Source organism: Nyctibius grandis, chromosome 4 (genome assembly GCF_013368605.1).
Source record: "Nyctibius grandis isolate bNycGra1 chromosome 4, bNycGra1.pri, whole genome shotgun sequence".
In the NCBI taxonomy this organism is placed as follows: Eukaryota; Metazoa; Chordata; class Aves; order Nyctibiiformes; family Nyctibiidae; genus Nyctibius; species Nyctibius grandis.
Window position 1 is genome coordinate 10151033 of NC_090661.1, and position 19060 is coordinate 10170092.

The 19060-nt window shown below is 39.1% G+C and overlaps 2 protein-coding genes across 9 annotated transcripts in view; one reads left to right on the plus strand and one right to left on the minus strand.

Annotated features, from left to right (window-relative positions):
- The window catches only part of BTBD10 (BTB domain containing 10), a 30178-nt gene extending 20267 nt beyond the window's left edge, over positions 1 to 9911 (plus strand). For both annotated transcript variants that reach the window (XM_068398717.1, XM_068398716.1), the window contains exons 2-8: positions 137 to 330; positions 997 to 1282; positions 3557 to 3659; positions 4407 to 4527; positions 5648 to 5845; positions 7232 to 7342; positions 8794 to 9911. In XM_068398717.1, coding sequence (XP_068254818.1) covers positions 177 to 330; positions 997 to 1282; positions 3557 to 3659; positions 4407 to 4527; positions 5648 to 5845; positions 7232 to 7342; positions 8794 to 9104 — 1284 coding nt within the window. In that variant the 5' untranslated portion in view covers positions 137 to 176 and the 3' untranslated portion in view covers positions 9105 to 9911. The remainder of the gene's footprint in view (positions 1 to 136; positions 331 to 996; positions 1283 to 3556; positions 3660 to 4406; positions 4528 to 5647; positions 5846 to 7231; positions 7343 to 8793) is intronic.
- A 307-nt stretch (positions 9912 to 10218) lies between these two features.
- The window catches only part of BMAL1 (basic helix-loop-helix ARNT like 1), a 54644-nt gene continuing 45802 nt past the window's right edge, over positions 10219 to 19060 (minus strand). For 5 of the 7 annotated variants that reach the window (XM_068397675.1, XM_068397678.1, XM_068397673.1 and 2 more), the window contains 7 exons: positions 18388 to 18494; positions 17891 to 18041; positions 17202 to 17290; positions 15163 to 15271; positions 13312 to 13405; positions 11542 to 11644; positions 10220 to 10931 (listed from right to left, as the gene is read on the minus strand). In XM_068397675.1, coding sequence (XP_068253776.1) covers positions 10771 to 10931; positions 11542 to 11644; positions 13312 to 13405; positions 15163 to 15271; positions 17202 to 17290; positions 17891 to 18041; positions 18388 to 18494 — 814 coding nt within the window. In that variant the 3' untranslated portion in view covers positions 10220 to 10770. Of the gene's footprint in view, positions 10932 to 11541; positions 11645 to 13311; positions 13406 to 15162; positions 15272 to 17201; positions 17291 to 17890; positions 18042 to 18387; positions 18495 to 19060 lie in introns of all 7 variants that reach the window. The other 2 variants (XM_068397676.1, XM_068397677.1) reach the window with 1 other exon arrangement.

The following is a 19060-nucleotide window of genomic DNA, read 5'->3' on the forward strand; positions in this document are numbered from 1 at the left end:
AAACAACAAAGAAAATGGAGGTGGATAATACTAATCTTCAAAACATGTACTTGGAGTGTGAATGCCTTTAAAATTTCAATGTATAATGTTTCTGGAATTTTGAAATGCTGAACGTTTCTCTTATTTCTGTTTTCAGCACCTCATCTCGTATCGCTAAAGGAATAGACTGCACAAAAATGAGCCTCCATGGTGCAAGTGGTGGACATGAGAGATCAAGGGACAGACGCAGATCAAGTGACAGATCTCGTGACTCATCCCATGAAAGAGCAGAATCTCAGCTCACTCCATGCATCAGGAATGTTACTTCACCAACAAGACAGTATCATTCTGGTGTGTTCAGATCTATAGCATTCCAGGATTAAAATTCTTAAATTTAATTAGTGTTTTGTTAAAAGAACAGAATAAAAAGCATTATTTGTTGATGCCACAACATACAGATTTCTTCCATGTGCCCTGGGCTGGAAGTACCCTTTTTTGATAGGTCATAACTTTTTCTTCAGTCTGCAGTGTGTATTCCTACATGATGCTCTTATTTAGTTCAAATCACAAGAACAATATAATTTTTCTAAGATAATTGACTGAACACTTCCCCTTTACTTGGTAGGGTTTACGTATTTAGAAATACAGGAAACACTTTTTTTTTGTGAGAACTTGATTTGTTTCTTTGAACTACAGCACTAAACACCAACTGTGATGCATAGCTTCTATACTATGTTGAGTTGCTTTTTCAGTACTGCAACGCTAATTTTTTCTTGTAAAGGTTTTGGGGAGGTGAGGTGTCTTTAATGTCTTAAGTGGTAGAAACTTCAGGATCTCCTATGTGGACAGTTATTTTTGAAGGTTTCTTTATCTAGAATAGATGTAATTGAAATAACTTGTACTTAGCTTATCAAGTTGCCATGTTTTGTGCCTGGAAAGACATAAACTACATAGAGCTCATGTAAATCTATAATTCCATTTCCTGTTTTTTCTCATTCCACCTCGTCCACATTTAAGATCGCGAAAAGGATCACAGTTCATCTCGACCAAGCAGCCCTCGTCCTCAGAAGACTTCCCCTAACGGTTCTGTTGTTAGCATGGGGAACAGCAGCAGGAACAGTAGCCAGTCAAGTTCAGATGGGAGCTGCAAGGCTGGTGGGGAAATGGTATTTGTGTATGAAAATGGAAAAGAGGGAGCTCGGAATGTAAGAACTTCTGAACGAGTAACACTGATAGTGGATAACACCAGATTTGTTGTAGATCCTTCTATCTTTACCGCACAGCCTAATACAATGTTGGGCAGGTTTGTATCTTTTTTTTTTTTTTTTGCCTTAATCTCTAACTGTAGAAGAGAGACATAAATGCTTTGTAGATATTAAAACTGTTTAAATAGCTGTTGAACTCATATTGCTACAGCTGATCTGCTATCAGTTTGCAAAGGTCTTTAAGTAAAAATCAGAAGTAAGTTCTCTGTGTTTGGCAGAGATGCCAATAGATGTCTATTACCTAGAGACAAAAGAGTTCGTAAGTAAATTAACATTTCATGATGTACTCATTTCCTTCTGTCTTGCTGAGCATTGCTTCTGTATACAGCCTGTCTCATTCCATCTCTTGTTTTTAAAGCTAGTTGCTTCATAAAACAAAGTAGTGAGTATAGATAGTCTCTTCCAAAATAGCAAGGAGGAAAACCTTGAAGGAATTTATTTTGCTTAATGGGCCTACCCTGACAACACTCAAGCCCAGCACATTTATCTTCTGAAATCCTTTTTGGACAGGGAAATGTCGAATAGTCCATGTAACAGATCAGAGCCTCTCAGCAGAGAGACCTAACACTCCAAATGGTCAGTAGTTGAATGAAAGTCCACAATATGCGTGTAATATTTTCTGTAGAAACTATAATGAGTAACATATTTAACATGTTTACTTGGTGGGAAAAGATTCTGTACTTTACTTTCTCATATACTGGCTGGATTTGCATTGCCCAAATGTAGAGAGCACTGCTTACCAACTTGTGGCGAGAAAGAAATGAAGGTTTATGTCTGTCACTTTGGATTTGGCTTTTTCATTAAAATGCGGCTGTTTCTCAGCCTGTAAGGGTGTAATCATATTTAAAATACGTATATATAAAGCTATTTGCCAAGGTACAGATAATAAATATGATTAAACAATTTCTGCTTTGTTTAAATCACCACTGTGTGGGATAAATAGTACCTTGGTTCCCTATTTTGTGAGAAGTCAGGGAAGAGTTACAGAGAAAGCAAAAAATGCTTCTCTGTGTGAACTGTAAAGGGAAATAAATAGAAGTAATAATTAATAGAATTAAATCATTAATACAAGGCATTTGTATATGTATAATACATGCATACATGTAAATATCTAGACTAACAAACTGGGAGAGTATCGGTGTGAAGTTATGTGGTGAAACATTTCCCTTTTCCATGCCCAGCCTCAGAGTAAGTGGTGCTGGCTAATGCACTGGATTTTTTTTATGTATGTCACTGAGTTATTCTCCCTTTGGGATTAGTTCAAGGAACGAGCTTATTTTATCTTCTGCTAATTCAAAAGTAGGTTAATAAAGATAGGGAAATACTGCTCTAAAATGCAAGTTATTTATAAATCCACTTTCCCCCAATGTCAGTTCACAGGACTTTAAACAGGAGCAGCTTAGCTAGTATGTTCTGGGTGGTAAAAGTAACTGTAATAAGAATGTATTATTTGCCTTAAGCCTATATCCTGTTAGACTGCCTTTTTCCTAAATATTATTTCTTGTGTTGAGTGGTCAGAAAACACGTGTCAAATCATTAAGTGAAAAAAGTTACTTTGTTCTCCATTGTAAACGCACACAGTACACCCGCTCTGTTTCTTTGGGTTGTGCGTATGAAAGCAAAGCTTTGCCATCGGGGTATACTTGTAAATAAAGAGCAGACAGCAATACTTTTTGTAAGCATAGGGTGTAATTCTGTATCAGAAGTGTGTTTTAAAAAGTCAGATACTGTTTGGGACTTGTAGTTTTCTCCTTAGTCTAATTTTCCTTGCATCCTAGCGGGGAGAAATATGCTGTACATGCTACCCTTAAGTACAGGTTCTATCAGAATGTTATTTTATCTCATGAATTAACGAAATATTTTAAATGAAATTGAGGTGAGTTGCATGTACTTGAACACTAAGTTCTGTTTCTTAAACTACTTCAAATGTCTTTAAATAATGAGAATTCAACAAGAAAACCTGTTCTTCTGCTACATTACCCCACAAATGCTGAAGAAGACTTGTTTTGGGTTCCCCCCACCTTTGACACTGGCAGGAAATGGCCTGGTCTAACTTTTGTTGTGATCAAAGGATATTGGCAAGTTAAGATTGAAGAATAAAACTAGACTTTCCTGAGTTACACTACTGCGCTTTCTATTTCCTAGTAGTCTTGCTAAACATAAACCAAACTGAACAGTGTACATACATACGAGATAGAATGGACTGTTTTTTCACGGCCGTTTCAGTACAATTTTTGATATTTTACTTCTCAGATTTACAAAAAAAAATCATAGTAAGGAATCGTAACCAAATTACTCTTATTCTTGAGCAGGATGTTTGGATCAGGCAGAGAACATAACTTTACACGTCCTAATGACAAAGGAGAGTATGAAGTTGCTGAAGGAATTGGTTCCACTGTGTTTCGTGCTATTCTGGTGAGTTTTCAGGGGCAAGTACTGTTAGGACAAGCACAATGAGTATTAAGAGGCATAACGTTGATTTAGCCTTACTTGCATGTCTGGACTTTGTGGATGGAATGAATACTGTTCTTCTGTATTGTTCTCTAGAGGGGAAAAAATGCTCAATAGGAAAACTCGCCTAGGTTTTCTAGAGATGTGTGTGTGACAGCCAGGGAGAAAGAAAGCATGCATGAAATGAACGAGAAAAAAACTGCCTGCCAGAAATTTGTTCACCTTCTCCTATGCATCTAGTTCACCTAGTTCAGATATATTCAGCCCTTCTTGGGCTGAAATTAGATGAAACAGAGAAGCTAACTTACTGCAGGTAACAGGAGAAAAGCAAATTTCAGTATGAGAAGAAAATGGCTCCTTATGTATTTCATATCTACACAAAGAAGTAGAGCTGCCATACTGCTTTGTCAGCAGAATACGAATAGCAAAAGCTGAGTGAAGTATAAATAAAAGACAGTATACACACACCAAAACGATCAGTATTGATAGTTGTCCCTTAAATAACAATTTTAATCAGAGCCCAGCGTTCTGAAAGCAGCTCAGAAAATTGATACATTTGGGGACAATAAAATTCACAAAGTTTAACATATGTTGCTCTTCTACATTTTAGGGGGTTTGCTTGTGGAGGAAGCATCATAAATTAAATGATGAAATGTTTCTGTCAGTGAATGTTGAAGTGCATTGTGTTTTTTGTTTGCTGCACTGCTGTAGGATTACTACAAGACTGGAGTGATACGCTGTCCTGATGGGATATCTATTCCTGAACTGAGAGAAGCGTGTGACTATCTTTGTATCTCCTTTGAGTATAGTACTATTAAATGCAGAGATCTCAGTAAGTACACAATTTATTAAAATAATTTGAATTATACAGACTAACTTAAGCAAATGTATTGGGGGGGGGTTAATTCCAAATTGTATCCTTTATTGAGGTAAGGAACATGGCTGACATTACATGAGCAAAATCCATCCTTTTTTATGTCTTATGTAATAAAACCCCAAAGACAATGGATATATGCCTTTTGAAAAATAATGTGTCTGATTTTTCAATATCTGATATTCAGATATTTTTCTGCTGTGGTCAGCTCTGTGGAATACTTAAAACTCTCTTGATGCATTTGCAGTACAGATACCATAACATTGTCATGTCTTTTTTTCAGAGGACGGGGAGGATAATTTATTTAACTCCTTGCTTAAGAGAATTAAGCCGTGTTGCTAGCAAAAGTAGCGCAACTTTGCTGGTGGTGTAGGGTGCATCATGGTTCCCAGTGTGTAGTGTCTCTTCAGCTCGTTCCTTCCCTGAGCACAGCCGAAGTTTTGGCAAATGTTTAAATGACCTGGCCTGTGTCTTTGGTTCCTATGACCTCGTGGTGTTTGTGCAGCACAGAGCTCAGCACAGGACTAATCTGCAGCATTCCAGCTGTGAGATCTGCGCAGGGCACCGGTGCCTTCACCAGCAGTGCCACGACCTCGCGGCGCGTCGCCTGCTGAGTCACGCTCTCGGTGCACTTTGTCCTTAGCAGAAGGATTTAGCAGCTCATGCTGTGAGGGTTTTGAGAGGCTTTGTTTTTAAGCTACTGCTTATGAAAAGTGGGTTGCATGCTCTACTCTTTCAGCAGCTGGCTTAAATAATGTTCTTTTAGGAAGCCCGAGAGGAATCTTAGACACAATTACCAAATGTTTAGCAGTAGTAAAACATGAAGGAGGTCTCCTCAAAGTCACTTCTCTGTCTGCCCAACATTATGTTAATGTCTGCAGGACAGTCCTATTAGTTTGAACTTCTGGTGTGGCTTTTGGTAAACATTTGAAAAAGTTCTGATCTTATACAAACTGATAGACTAAGTGTCTTTACAGCTGTCTGCAGTAAATACTACAAAATAAACAGAACTGCTGTGTTTCTTATCGCTGCCTTTTTTTTACCAAGCTTTCAAATATGTCTGTGCTATAAATTTCAGGTGCTCTCATGCATGAATTGTCAAATGATGGTGCTCGCAAACAATTCGAGTTTTATCTAGAAGAAATGATTCTCCCATTAATGGTAGCCAGCGCCCAAAGTGGTGAGAGGGAGTGCCACATTGTCGTGCTGACAGATGATGATGTTGTTGACTGGGATGAAGAGTATCCTCCACAAATGGGAGAGGAGTATTCACAAAGTAAATTTATTTTCATTGTTTCCATCAAGCCATGCTATGGTAGAGGTAGCAGTGAATGCGCTGATTTAACTTGTTTGTGCATAAGCATTGTTACAAAGTCTTTACAACATCCCTAATGCCTCACAAAAAAACCCCTTCGTTTTGGTAGTTCTGCTTAATATTTTGCTTCACAGAAGTGTATGTTGGATGTTATGTTGAAATCTAATTAAAAAGATAAGCTAATTTTTATTATTAAGGTATTGTCAGTCAATGAGGGGGAAGGAAGTACTTTTTCAGAAAGAGCTTGATGAGAAAAAGGGCTAGGAGTCATGTTTGCTGTGGGATAACAACTAGAGGGTTTTTTTGGGAAATAAAAAAGTGTCTGTTAGTGTTTTGGAAGTATAACATTTTGGTGTATAGATGAGTTAAAGCATCTGTGAATGGAGTGCCTTTCCCTGCATCAGTGCTGTCCTTGCAGCTGAAAATGTTCCTTCAGTGTGAAAACATGAAATTCAGGTTTTTGTGGGGGTATGTAGAAGCTTGGGATACTCTTTATACTCCAGTAGTATAAAATCTTGTTAGAAGTCTCTTCAAAGTATTACAGTTCTGTTTGTTGGGTGTTTTTTTTTTAAATAAAAAAAAACCAAAACACTGACAAAAAAAAAAACCCTTACATTTTTGGAGGATGCAGACCTGCAGCTCTTCCTAAAGAACAGAGGCTCGACGTGAATATAGATCAAATGTGGCTGTTCTAATGTAGTAACACAATTGGCTCAGGTTTCTAGGGCCTTTATGTCTTAAAGATGTCAATTAAAAATACCCCCTACCCTAAGTAATTAGTTAGGCACACACTTGCCTTTTACATTTGTACTTTTCATGAACAGTAGATGTGAATCGCTGCAACTGTACAGGATTGATGGCTCCAGTCCCTTCTTTTAAGGTGCCATAATCTAAATTTCAAAGGTGTCCATCTTGTTCTGCTTCAAAAGTCTGGGTTTTCTGAAACTGAGTGGCAGATCTCTCATATAATGGCAAGCGGAACAGAAAGATTTTTTTAATGTCTGCAGGAATTCCATCAAAAAGGGGAAAAAAATTGAGATGTCTTTTGTAGCGGTGGGGTTGTAAGTATATAATGTGGTTTGCTCTGTGAATTGTCCTATTGCATTCCCAAATCCAACAAAAAATACCCCAACCCCTAAGTGTATAAAACGGACTAAACTGATAGGGAAAAAGACATGTGCAACCAACCCATTTCATAGTGCCTTCAGCCATTTTTCTCAAGAGTTCTTGGATCTCTCCCCCTATTCTGAAATAGAAATACTAGAGTAAAGCCAAACAGTGAAAAAGAGAAATCTCTAGAAGTTTAATCTTTGAATACAGTTTTTCCTCATTAAAATGTATTTTTAGTTATTTACAGCACGAAGTTGTATAGATTCTTCAAATACATTGAAAATCGAGATGTGGCTAAATCAGTTCTGAAGGAAAGAGGGCTCAAGAAGATCCGACTGGGCATTGAAGGTAAGAGAAGCATGGCTTGCACACTAACTCTTTGTGGAAGGTCTGCTGCACTTCTCTGCTGTGTAAAATAAGGGTGGTATTGTCTTTTGTATTGAGGTTAGATGATAAAATGACCAGAGGGGGAGTGGTACCCAATAAACAACTGGTCCTGCTAGAAAACCTGATTACAGGCTCATGACTGGTCTACAAGACGTATCTAGCTGCTAGACTGTTTGCAGAGTAACTTAGGTGGTTTCTACTGACTTACGACTTGCTTCTTGTGCCATTTGCCTTTTTGTTTTCAAGCAAAATCTTCTCTCAACTTTATTTGAAGTAATGATGTGTTTTTACAGCTTTGTGTATGCCGTTCTTGGTCTGGTGTCCTTTTCAGGGCTTGTAATGAAAAATTGCATGTTAAGTGGCAGATAAATATTTTCTTTCAGGAAATACAAAACTATCAAATGGATCATTGAAGTGCAAAGAAATACTAATTTGAAATTACATCTTGTAAGTTAGGGGGCTGATCTATAAAATCTCAGCTCTGGCTTTGCAAAAAGACAACTACATTAAGTAGTCTTAATTGTGAATGTAACAACTGGGTTTGTTTGCATTTCATTTTCCTTCTGATTGTTGACCCAAATATTTAAAAACCCAGCCTTTATAACTTGCAGGATTTCTATCATTCACTCACCAGGTTGTCATAGTTACGTTTGTAATTTGCCAACCAAAAGCAAATGCTTTTAACTGCTTCTGCTCTCTACAAGAAGTAATTGCAGCTGAAGAAGGTGTGAGCCTTCAGATGGACACGCCATTCATTCAATCTAAGCACTGGTTTTGTGTGTAATGCTGGCTAATACCAGATTATTTCTGTTGGCATTTTGTGTTTTAGTCAAAGAACAACTGTTTGACTAGACTTTAATGCTAGTGCCCCATAATAATATGTATCATCTTTCTAGTAATGAAAATAATTGCTTAGGCAGAGGAGAGAGACGACTCAAACATAGCATAACCAGAATTGATAATTGGTCTGAAATGATGTGTCGTCATCATTTGGGGGAGCTGGGAAGAACGTGCTAGGATTCCACTTGGGAACTTAAACCACACATTTCTCTACTTCAGAGATCTCATTTCCTGCTTTCTAAGTCACAGTGGTTTAGAAATGGCTGCTTTTGGCTCAAGGAAAGAGCAACTAGCTTTGCCTCTGCAGTTCAGAAGATGTCTGGTGGCAATATATTCATTATTGATAGCACTGTAGCCTCCTTCCTTACAATCTGGTTGGTAGCTAAACTGCTGACTCTGTGTTCTCCCTGCATAGATAACATTAACAACACGATGGCATCTGTTCCCATTCGGGATGTTGATGGTGACAACTGCTAATCTTCACTATGCTTCACATGCTGCCTTTTTGTAAAAGATGGCCCTGAACTAAACAGTACAGGAAACGTTAACTTCTGCTGTACTCCATTTCTTAGGTTACCCTACGTACAAAGAGAAAGTGAAAAAGCGACCGGGTGGAAGGCCAGAGGTGATTTACAACTATGTCCAAAGACCATTTATTCGGATGTCATGGGAGAAGGAGGAAGGAAAGAGTCGGCACGTTGACTTTCAGTGCGTGAAAAGCAAATCTATTACAAATTTAGCAGCAGCAGCAGCAGATATACCCCAGGACCAGCTTGTGGTAATGCACCCTACCCCCCAAGTAGACGAGCTGGATATTCTGCCTATTCATCCTCCACCTAACAACAGTGAGATGGATACTGAGGGGCAAAACCCACCACTCTGATCTGGACTCTTAATAAAACAAAAGCATGCTACTTTAAAGCAACTCTGTACTCAGCTCATACTACACTGCAATGCCAGTTTTTTCCATTTTGTAACAGTGTTTAGGATATTGCAGTATGGACCTTTGAAAAGACCGCAGGGAGTATCTGATTGTTTTTGAAAGAATACAGATCAAACATCCTGGGGTTACAGTTACATACCTGTATGTGTTTACCAGTAGGTTTGTGACATTGGTGGTTTGTATGCTGGACTGTCCTCACTCTTAGGCCCATCAAAACAAATGGGATGCTGGTGGCTTGTGTACATCAGTATTGTTACACAGGGGTTAGACTGCAGAATTGGAATTGATAGTAGCACTTTATAAATGGTTGAGAAATGGAATTTGAAGCCATTTTTTATAAATGTATTGCACAATACTAACAAAGTGCTTCTATCAAAAGTATTAACTGTAAATAGTTTTGCCCTGAATAGATTGACCCTTTTAAAGTTACTGTATACGGTCGAGCACAAAACTACTTACTACTGGGTTTTTGGATTGAGGACATGATTCAATTACCCATGTAACATCTTGTTAAACTCGAAGTTCTTTAGTGAATTTTTTCACTTGTTTGCAGCGTGAGCCATGTTCAAAAATTGTGAACAATGGATAGGGGCTTTATCTTAAATTTTGCCTTACCTTAATCTGTTCACAAATATTTATTTAATACATTTTTCATAAGTGTCATGAAATAGGAAAATGCAAATGATTCATTCTTCATTAATGATTGTAAACAAGTTTTTCATGCAAATAAAGTTTCCATTATTTTAATGGGTTTGAATTATTTGTGCATGAGATTAAGTATAGAGATGAATTTTGAAAGTAGTTGCGTTTCTTTCCTCAGGGAAGGATGGCTAATAAGTGAAAAACAAGTATTTCTTTAAGAGAAATCTGGTACTGTCAGACTCTCTTAACCTACCTTACTGCTGTTTGTTTCTTAGAATAAACTTGAATCTAGGAGTAAGCAATAATACCTTCTCCAGGAATTTATTGTAGGGGCAAGATCTTGTAAGTGTGCATAAGGCATTCTTTAGCCTTGGGGTAAAAGGGAAGAAAAAGAAAGGATAAAAGGCAACTGCTTCTAGCATGCACCTTCAGCAGGGTTTTATCAAATTTATTTATCAAAGTAAATGCTCCATCTTAGAACAAGGGAAACATTTATTTTAAAAATATTTAACTGTCTAATACATTACACTTTAACAATATTTATAGTAAAGGATTCTTACAAGAAAGAATAAACAGCTTTATGGTACAATTAGTATAAGAAATATCCACATGGGGACTGTTTTGCAGTGTAAAAACACACCATACATCTGAAATGGTCATTTGCATATAAAAGCTACCACTGATGCCAGTGAGTTGCACAGTGATTTAAAAAAAATTTCAAACAACAGAATCCAAAATATACAAGTATTGCAAGCTATACACAGCTAACCAAATCAACACAGAACACTGTAGCAGGTTATTCCACTTTGTCTGAAGTTACACACATGGTAGGATGAGTTGTGTTCTGATACAGCTTTTATGAAATTTGTACATAAAAGCTTCTCAGTCCAACAAGTTTCACAGACTGTAGAACTCCACCAGTAAATGCACTTTGATATTTGGATGTTGAAGCCAGGTGCATCATTTACAAGGGCCATGGCAAATCACTGAAGTCTACAGGGCCACCAAGACCTGCATCTGCTTCAAGAAGGCTCATTATTACTGCCATTGCTGCTTCATCATTGCTGGGGCTGCTGGATCCTTGATCGTTGTCAATCATATCAATGCCTATATGAGAGTTCTCCCCTGTAAGCATGAACGCAGTGAGTTGTCAGAAGTTCAGTTTTATTTTGTTCACTTCACTGTACTTGCTATGGGCACTTGTCATATGACTCAAGGTAGAATATCTGCACAGGCTGAACTACTTTGGGAGTATTAAGCTGTGTGATATCCAGGTTGCCACAGTTTCAGGGATACAACTGATATCTGGGTGTCGGAGGACAAAGGTTAGGTCACTCCTCAGAAGTGACCAGTGTGCCTAACAGGGATGACCTTATGTGCTAGACTTCAAAAACAAGTCCAGGTCAACATCTACGAGTCAGCCTAGCCTTTCTTCTTGTCTTCAGTTGTTTAAAGCATTCACAAAAAACAGGTGAGGAGTTCAGCTAATTGACACTGATTCAGCAAGAGAAGAGTGGCTTCCAAGTACTATCTAAAAAAAATTGCAATATAAAGCTAGCAAAACAGACCGCCAGGCTATTCTTCAGGCCAACAAAGTGGTGGGTTATGGGCTTTAGGCCTCAGCTACAGCCTGCAGATGGTTAAAGCAACTTATTGCTAAAAACAACCATCTTTTTATTGTTGTCTATATGTGTTTAGGTGGTATTGAGGCATGATAGTGTGTGACTTCACTTACCAAGAATAGAGGAGTTGTCAGAATATGGATAACCAGAGTTATCCTGGATTTGCCCAGACAGTAACCCAGCTGAAGAAATGTCTGGAGTGCCACCATTCAAGATCTTGAAAGAAAAAATAGAAGACATAAAACAGCATGAAATGTTGCATTAAGTCTTAAATTGTCCTATATTGGGATTTTTAACATCATAGGGAAGATGGGCTTCCTGAAAATACCCAACACCTAAAGGCTAGCTAATCAGACTAGTTGTAAACTAGAAGCTACTTCCTCTGTATTATGCCCATCAAGCAGATGTCAGGTGGACAGTACATCACCACCTGAAAGGAAGAGATCAGGTCTGTATTACATGCTACACTTCTGAAAGTAACTTCTGAAAAGCTACTAGAAAAAGTCCTGAGGGGATTTCTGTGGGTCATCTTTGTAATATTTCATCTGCAAGTGACAGTAATTACAGCTAACTACAGAATGCTTTTGAATTTACCAATACAGCACATGTAAAGTACTGCCAAATAAGATCCTTACTTTTAGGAGTATAATCCTCCCAGGTAGAGACAGACTGTGTGCGCTGAACATTGCTCCTGGATCACAAGTCTAACCATTTTTTGGTACGGAGCAGCACAGCAGTACCATGTACACCAGGACTCACCGGAAGCGGAAGAACCTTCTCCAGGATTCTTAAATCACAAGGGAACAGCTGAACTTGAACCATAGTTTTGAACTGCTCACATGTGTACACTGGAAGGTAAGTACTTGTGTGTTCCCTTCTGAGGGCAGCATCAGCTGGAACATGTGTTGTTTCTAGCAAATGTAATCTTCTAACTAAGGAGAAACGCTGAGGGGGTACCCTATTAGAAATACCCCATGCTCCATGTGTATTTTCCTTTATTCTGTTACAGTAGCCCCTACTATGTGTAGGTGTTGAATTACTGTAGGGTAGAAGGAGCAAGAATAACTATTCCTAGAATTATAACTCAGTTTGTTCCAACTTCAAGTTTTACTTCAAGAACACAGAGAGCTAGGAACAGACAAATATTTACTGTCAGCTGTATGCTCCAGTACAAGCAATTCTTATGTATAGTCATCATAATTTCTGGGCAAAAAAAGTTAAGTAAGTCTGAGGCAGTGTTAGAATGCACAGAGTAAGGATTTGGGTAAGTGCTCTTCTTGCCTTGACTATAACTGCCATAAGCAACAATTTACTAGATGACTTAAATGCAGCCAGTACAAGTGTTCTGGTGGTTAAGTGTTGGTAATGGTATGTGAGCGCTACTCAAGCAGTCTTAGAACAAGGCACAGTATGTGGCATTGATTTAAAAATAAACTGGCAGTGCACAGTAAAGCATCTAATTGTCGTATTTTGTGCTACAGCAGTACAGGAAAACTGCTGTGATTCATTTGAGCAGTCAGTGCTCAGACGATAGCACTTCCAGTGTTCACCAGTGCGTGGTGTTAAAGAGTTTTTGGAGGATCAAGAGGTAATGAGGAGAGCTGTTTCTTGCAGCTCTGTTAAAAAAAAAAAAACAACAAAAAAGTGAAAATCTAAAGAGCAGGTGGATTTCAAAAGCTGCCAGTGTTTAAGAACTGCTGGTCTCTGCACTTTAGGGACTACTGTAAAGAGATTTTGGCCACCAGAATACTTTGACTTGCTGTCAGACTTTTTCAGCCAAGCAGCCAGGAGGAGTTCAACTTCACGTATAATTTTATAAGGGTGATGATCTCATGTTGCTTGCCACTTACTGCTACAAGGCTATTGGTAAAGCTTGTTCTTACCTTCTTGCCTCCTGGAGAGGATGTGTCGGGTGGTGGTGTGCTAGTAATGTTCAGTGGACTTGAACCACAGCTGGAAGGTGATGATCCCCTTATCCTAAAATATGGATAAACAGGGAATGAATTTACCAGCAACTTCAAGCCTCAGGTGCCAGAGACTTGGGAGTTTCTTCATGCTCACTTCATTATCAGGTGGCATGAAGTGTTAAAAGCATGAACTTCATTTTTGTAATTTCCTCACTTTTCGGAGTTACTCAAATCAGCAGTTTTTATTTGCAGCTAGATAAACTGTTGTGTGTAAATTGTCCAGCTTGCTCAGTCTGCAAGCTTTACCTCCTCCTCCTCTTTATTTGCTCCTGTACAGCCTTCAGAGAGGGGCAGAAGGAAAAGGTCCTGGGTACTGAGTAAAGACTTATTTTTTTGTATTTTACTTCAATTTAGACCAGCGAAGAATTCGAGCTGCCTCAATCACAGTAACCTAGACTCCTTAATGGAGCTACTGCTATAGAAGTACACTGGACATTTGATATAGTTAATATTGGTTTTTTTAAACTGTCTGAAGCAGCACTTTTCACTTCAATTTTCCATAGCTTGATCAAATATCATTTTTTTATTAATGAATAATGTATTAACTGTAGACCCAACAAATCTATAGACTAAAGGGAGGAGGGGTAGTTATAGAGAAAAGCAATGGAAATGGGAATCTTATCCTTGGCAGAGCTCCCCTGGGAAAGCTGAACAGAAGGCAGCTTTGGAAAATAGTAACAGCTGCTGAAAAAGGACTGGAACTAACCCAGGGTCTTGAAATGAAATGAAAACATGGGCGGTAAGCTACACCACTGCACTCAGCGAGGCTAATGAGGTGTGTTACAGCTACTAAAAGGGATGGTTAAGTTTCAAAGTATGGTTCAGCCTTAGTGTGGCTTTTTTCTTTCTGCTTTTTCCTATTCTTATAGACAGGAAAGCAGCCTTATGTGACAGGTCTGCTGTTCCCTTAAACAATGATGTAAGTAGTCTCTGGCCAGGAGCAGAAACAAAACTGTGGGAAACAGACTGAATGTTTCCCTGAATTGCAGCTCAGTGTGGTTAAATTACTGCCACTAAACATCTTCTGGATGAGACTACGTTCATAGGAAAGGGAACAATGCCCAAGAGAAAATTCATGAAGAACCGGAATTGTTAGCCAGTAGAAATTAAGTGATATCCACTGAAAGTGGCTGCTCACACAGGTGAGAGATGATATGGCTGTTCTAAGAAACGGCGACGTACTACCACAGCCCCTTACTGACAGGTGCTACGGGACTTCTTGTTTAAACCAGAGACCTACACCTTGACTGGCCCTGGGAAGGCAGCGCTAGCTTAATCATCGTGTCCTTGCTCAAAACGTTGCGGGAGAACTGCACAAGCTGAACTTACATATTTAACAGCTCTAAAAGCATCTGAGCAAAGTGGATTGTATGAAAACAAACATTGCTTTTTTGGCACGTAGTCAATGGCTTTGGCATTTGGAGGTTGTGCCACTTACACCCTGAAGTCATTGGAAAGAGAATGGCCTGGAAAGGAATTTGTTCCTAGTTAGCTGTTCTTTTTAACTACTGTTCTGGTACGCAGATAATTATCACCATTACAAAAGAAGTTCTAGTATTAGTCTTTTACAGTAGAAAGCTGGAAGGAGGTAACTTTTTCATTCTTTCACTCTGGGCTTTGCCTCAGGTATTCTGAATAGGAATCTGTAGCTGCCTACTTGTAAAATACAATTGTATCATTCTGTATTCAGCTTGAAGAAAGACTTTCTTAATTTCCTCTTAAAGAACAATACTGATTTTCCTCTAACTTCACACCATTTTCTCTCACCTGTGAATCTCCATGATTTCTTCAGCAATCATCCTCCCTATTTTACCTGCCCCAGCTCTTGTTCCACCTGGAATTCCAGGCACAGTAGGATGGGTCCTTTTTGGGCCACCTGAAATGAGTAGATATCTTCAGGTCAGATAAAAGCTTGCAAACCTTTTCCCAAAAGCGTTTGTGTTTAGGCATGTTTTGAAAAGCTGCAGGACCTTCTAAACTGTATTTATTTACAATTCCACCAACTGGTGAGTACCTTCAAATGCTTGGAGAGCTCTGACTTGCACTGAGCTGTGGAGTGTCTCTTAGACATCCCTCTGTGCCAGCAGGTACACAACATATCCTGACTCTTACCAGAATCTGGCTGTTTCAGGCACCTGGTAGTACCTCTCTGTCCAGAGTTGGTACAGAATAGCTTGTCAGACCTGCTTTATTCTGTGCCTGAACAGGCTCATCTGCAAACATGTTTGTTCTTTGCTTTGTGTGAAGAACTTGCCAGTGCATATTCCTTTCAATATGGGATAAGCCCAAGCTACCTGATGAACAAAAATAAACCCCCTGTAGGTAACTGCAAGTATCTCAAAATGGAGACAGAAGTGAGGTCTGAACAGTTAGGAGCTCACTGTTACTTTAATGTGATTTGACACTTGCACAACACTTGAGAGGTAATCAGGAAGCAGCCCGATATACTCCAAGGCATAGTGAAGAAAAGATCACGTACTGAAAGGGCAAGAAAGCCCTTAGCATTCCTTATCCATAATGGATAATTGCTTTCTTTTAGAAATTCATATTTAATAATAGCAACCCTCAGTATGTATGGCTCAGACGCATCACAAGGTGAGAAGGTTCTCCTAAAAGATCATCAAATCCTTAGCAGAGCCAGAACTACTTGAAAATAAACTTCACTCAATTAACTTTCTTTTCTGAGGACAAGAACTGTCAGCATGACAATATTATACATCTGGTTTCTTTTCAAAGGCTGTATTGTGGCAAGAATAAGCTTATCCTATTGTACAACACTTTGTAGGGTTTTTTTTTCCATCCTCAGAAGGCCCAGACACCACATTACTGCCATTACTCTACCTTCAGTCACTAACCATCACGCCTACATGGCAGCTTCTCTTCCTACCACTGTCAGCTGTTCCATGCTTTGCCACCCTTCCTCCTCCATAGTTTCACTTACTGAACCTCATTTTTCAGAACAGAGATAACTGGAAAGCCCAGCTCTGCTGAAGTCTTGCACTGTTCTGCTAAGTGTATTCTGTACCACTTACAAAGTAATTCCAGACATGTCCAATATCCTTGCTCTACAGCTATAAAGGCAGAGCTGTTAAAAGTAGTATCTAGTAAATAAGGTCTCTAAAACCAATGGTCCTCAACTCTTTGGAAAGAATCTCAGTATTATCACCATCTTTCTTTCCCTGTCTTTCATCCATGGGCTGTCACTGCATCCTTCTATTCTACCTCACTCCCACCCTGCTCCAGTAACACTTCATTATTAAATCAAGCTCTGCTCCGCATTATGCTGCACACCAACCATTACAAAGGATGCTTCAGTGATCTGCACCATTCATAACAAGCCCATGGTGATTACCAGAGGTCAGTCTTCATGCCTGGACAAAGTGTCAAATTTTTGGGCACAAGGGCAGGTGTGGGGCCATCAGCCAAATGGCTAAACTGTATTTATAATCCATTCACCCTCTGAGTAGTCCTCTGCATTGACCACAGAATGTGAATTCACTCTGGGACAACGTACAAACAGCACCATTAATGGAGGCAAATATTTTTCCTCCAGATCACCCCTCCAACCCTGTTTATACTTGTTTCTTTCAACTGGCTCATTCACTTCTCTTTAACCAGCTTATATCCAAAGTTGATATTTAAGTTCAACAGGGCAAGAACTGCATTAGCACTTTTTTGCCCCAAAACTTATTTTTCTTTAGGATATTAACAAATTCTCAATGCAAGAGTGCAGCAAATTTGTGCACGCAGGATTAGCTGCTAACAAGGCACGACTGCCAATAACTTCCTCACAGTAGAGTAGTTACCTTCTCCAGCCTGAAGCACACTGTCCATGCTGTGTGGAGAAGCTGCAAGCTGTGGAAAGGCTGCGTCTCCACTATCAAGTACGTTGGTGCTGTGGATTTCAAGAATTAGAGGAATCAGCGATAGAAAACCCTGTGAAAGTCACTCTGCCAGTGGCTCAGAATGAAATACTGCAGGGTTTAAGTGGTTTGTGAGTCACTGTCACCTCTGTGAAAGCAGCACTCTGACTGACACCAAGGCGAGAGAAACCACAGAAATAAGCCACCATGTTACAACTCAGTGTGCAACACACAACCCAAACAGCTTCTCTCATAAGAGAATCCGCTACAGCAGTTATTTTACTGTGAAGTCGTTGCACCTGTACAGAACCCTCAAGGAAAAGGGAAAGGGGAGGGGAAGTTCCTACAAAAGCAAAGAAACGCATCTCCCATCAGTCCCTACAAAGACTGGAACACCAGGGTTTCCCAAAGAAAGAAAACATTTACATTTCTGCAGGCTTTAATAGACACTTACTAAACTACTGGAATTATTAAACTAATTCCCCTCTCCCCAGGTATGCAGTTCTGGGTGTTATGTGGAGAAGACGCCTATTCTCATATAGAAAGTGTGCACGTATTTAGGTCAAATCTCATCGGCGAACAGGGCAAAGCAACCGGCCTTTACATGCATCTGCTAATGGAAAAATACTTACGAAACGACTGTATTTGTTGAGACAATGTACTCTACTTCTTTGGTCCAAGGGTTCATGAAACTGAACCAGCGACTCCGCAATGTAATAAAAGAGCCATCTTTTATTTTAAACTTGTAGCAGTTAGTTGTAATTTTTTCTCTTGTCTGCAAAACTAAAGACAGACAGAAAGCAAGTAAACTTGTGTCAAACAGGCACCAGGACTACATAAGCAGAGCCCTTATCAGGGAAAACTCAGTCAATTCCTCCCTTCACCCTTGATGAAAAATGGTATTTCTGCAGTCATCCCCCCTCACCCAACCTGAGCCTCGAACAACCACTAAAAATCCATGGAAGTCTAAGATAATTATATTGTTTGCAAATGCTTTAGTAGAGAATTGTGCTGCATGTGCCAAACAGAAAGACATCCAAATTTCTTCAAGTTTGTTTGGTTTCTTAATACACAATTGTTCCCAATATTTTTTTACAAAATTTCTTTACTGAATTATTAATAATCGTACCTTGTCTATGACATTCTGCAAGATGTCCTATATCATCTTGATGAAAATATTCATAACACGAAGTACCTAGAAGTTCCTGGGGTAAGTATGCCAGAATGGCTGTTGCCCTTGAGGAAGGGAGGTAGAGGGGGGGAAAAAAAAAAAAAAAAAAAGAGAGAGAAAAAAATATTCGTTTCAAGTTGAAGTGTTAGTGACAGATCACTAAAACTCACACGGAAGGTGGGTGAGGCTCAAGTAATGCGGAAAGGTATTTTCAGCTCAGAAGGTAAAAAAAAAAAAAAAAATCATTAAGAATACTATTTTTAATTCTCAAGTACTTAAAAAGGTACATGACACGACCAGCCCACAGGTATTATATTTGACCTATCATTACTGGAGGGGATGTAAGACTTTCTAAATAGCTTTGGACGTATATTGTAATTTTGAGAATTTAAACCTGAATAAAGCTGCCTTGTAGTAGCCACAAGATAATACGAAGCTTTCTGCATAAAATGCCATTGAAAAGTAGACATTAAAAGTTCGAAGAACGGCCGTGTCCCTTTGTGTACCCATGGTGCTGCTGCTGCTACATGGACGCCAAATTGTAGCATAACAAGTGTTTCAGGAGCATTTTCTCTTCTCAAGTCACAAGCCTTAAGAGTGGTACAAAAAACACCCCACCAAATCCTGCATC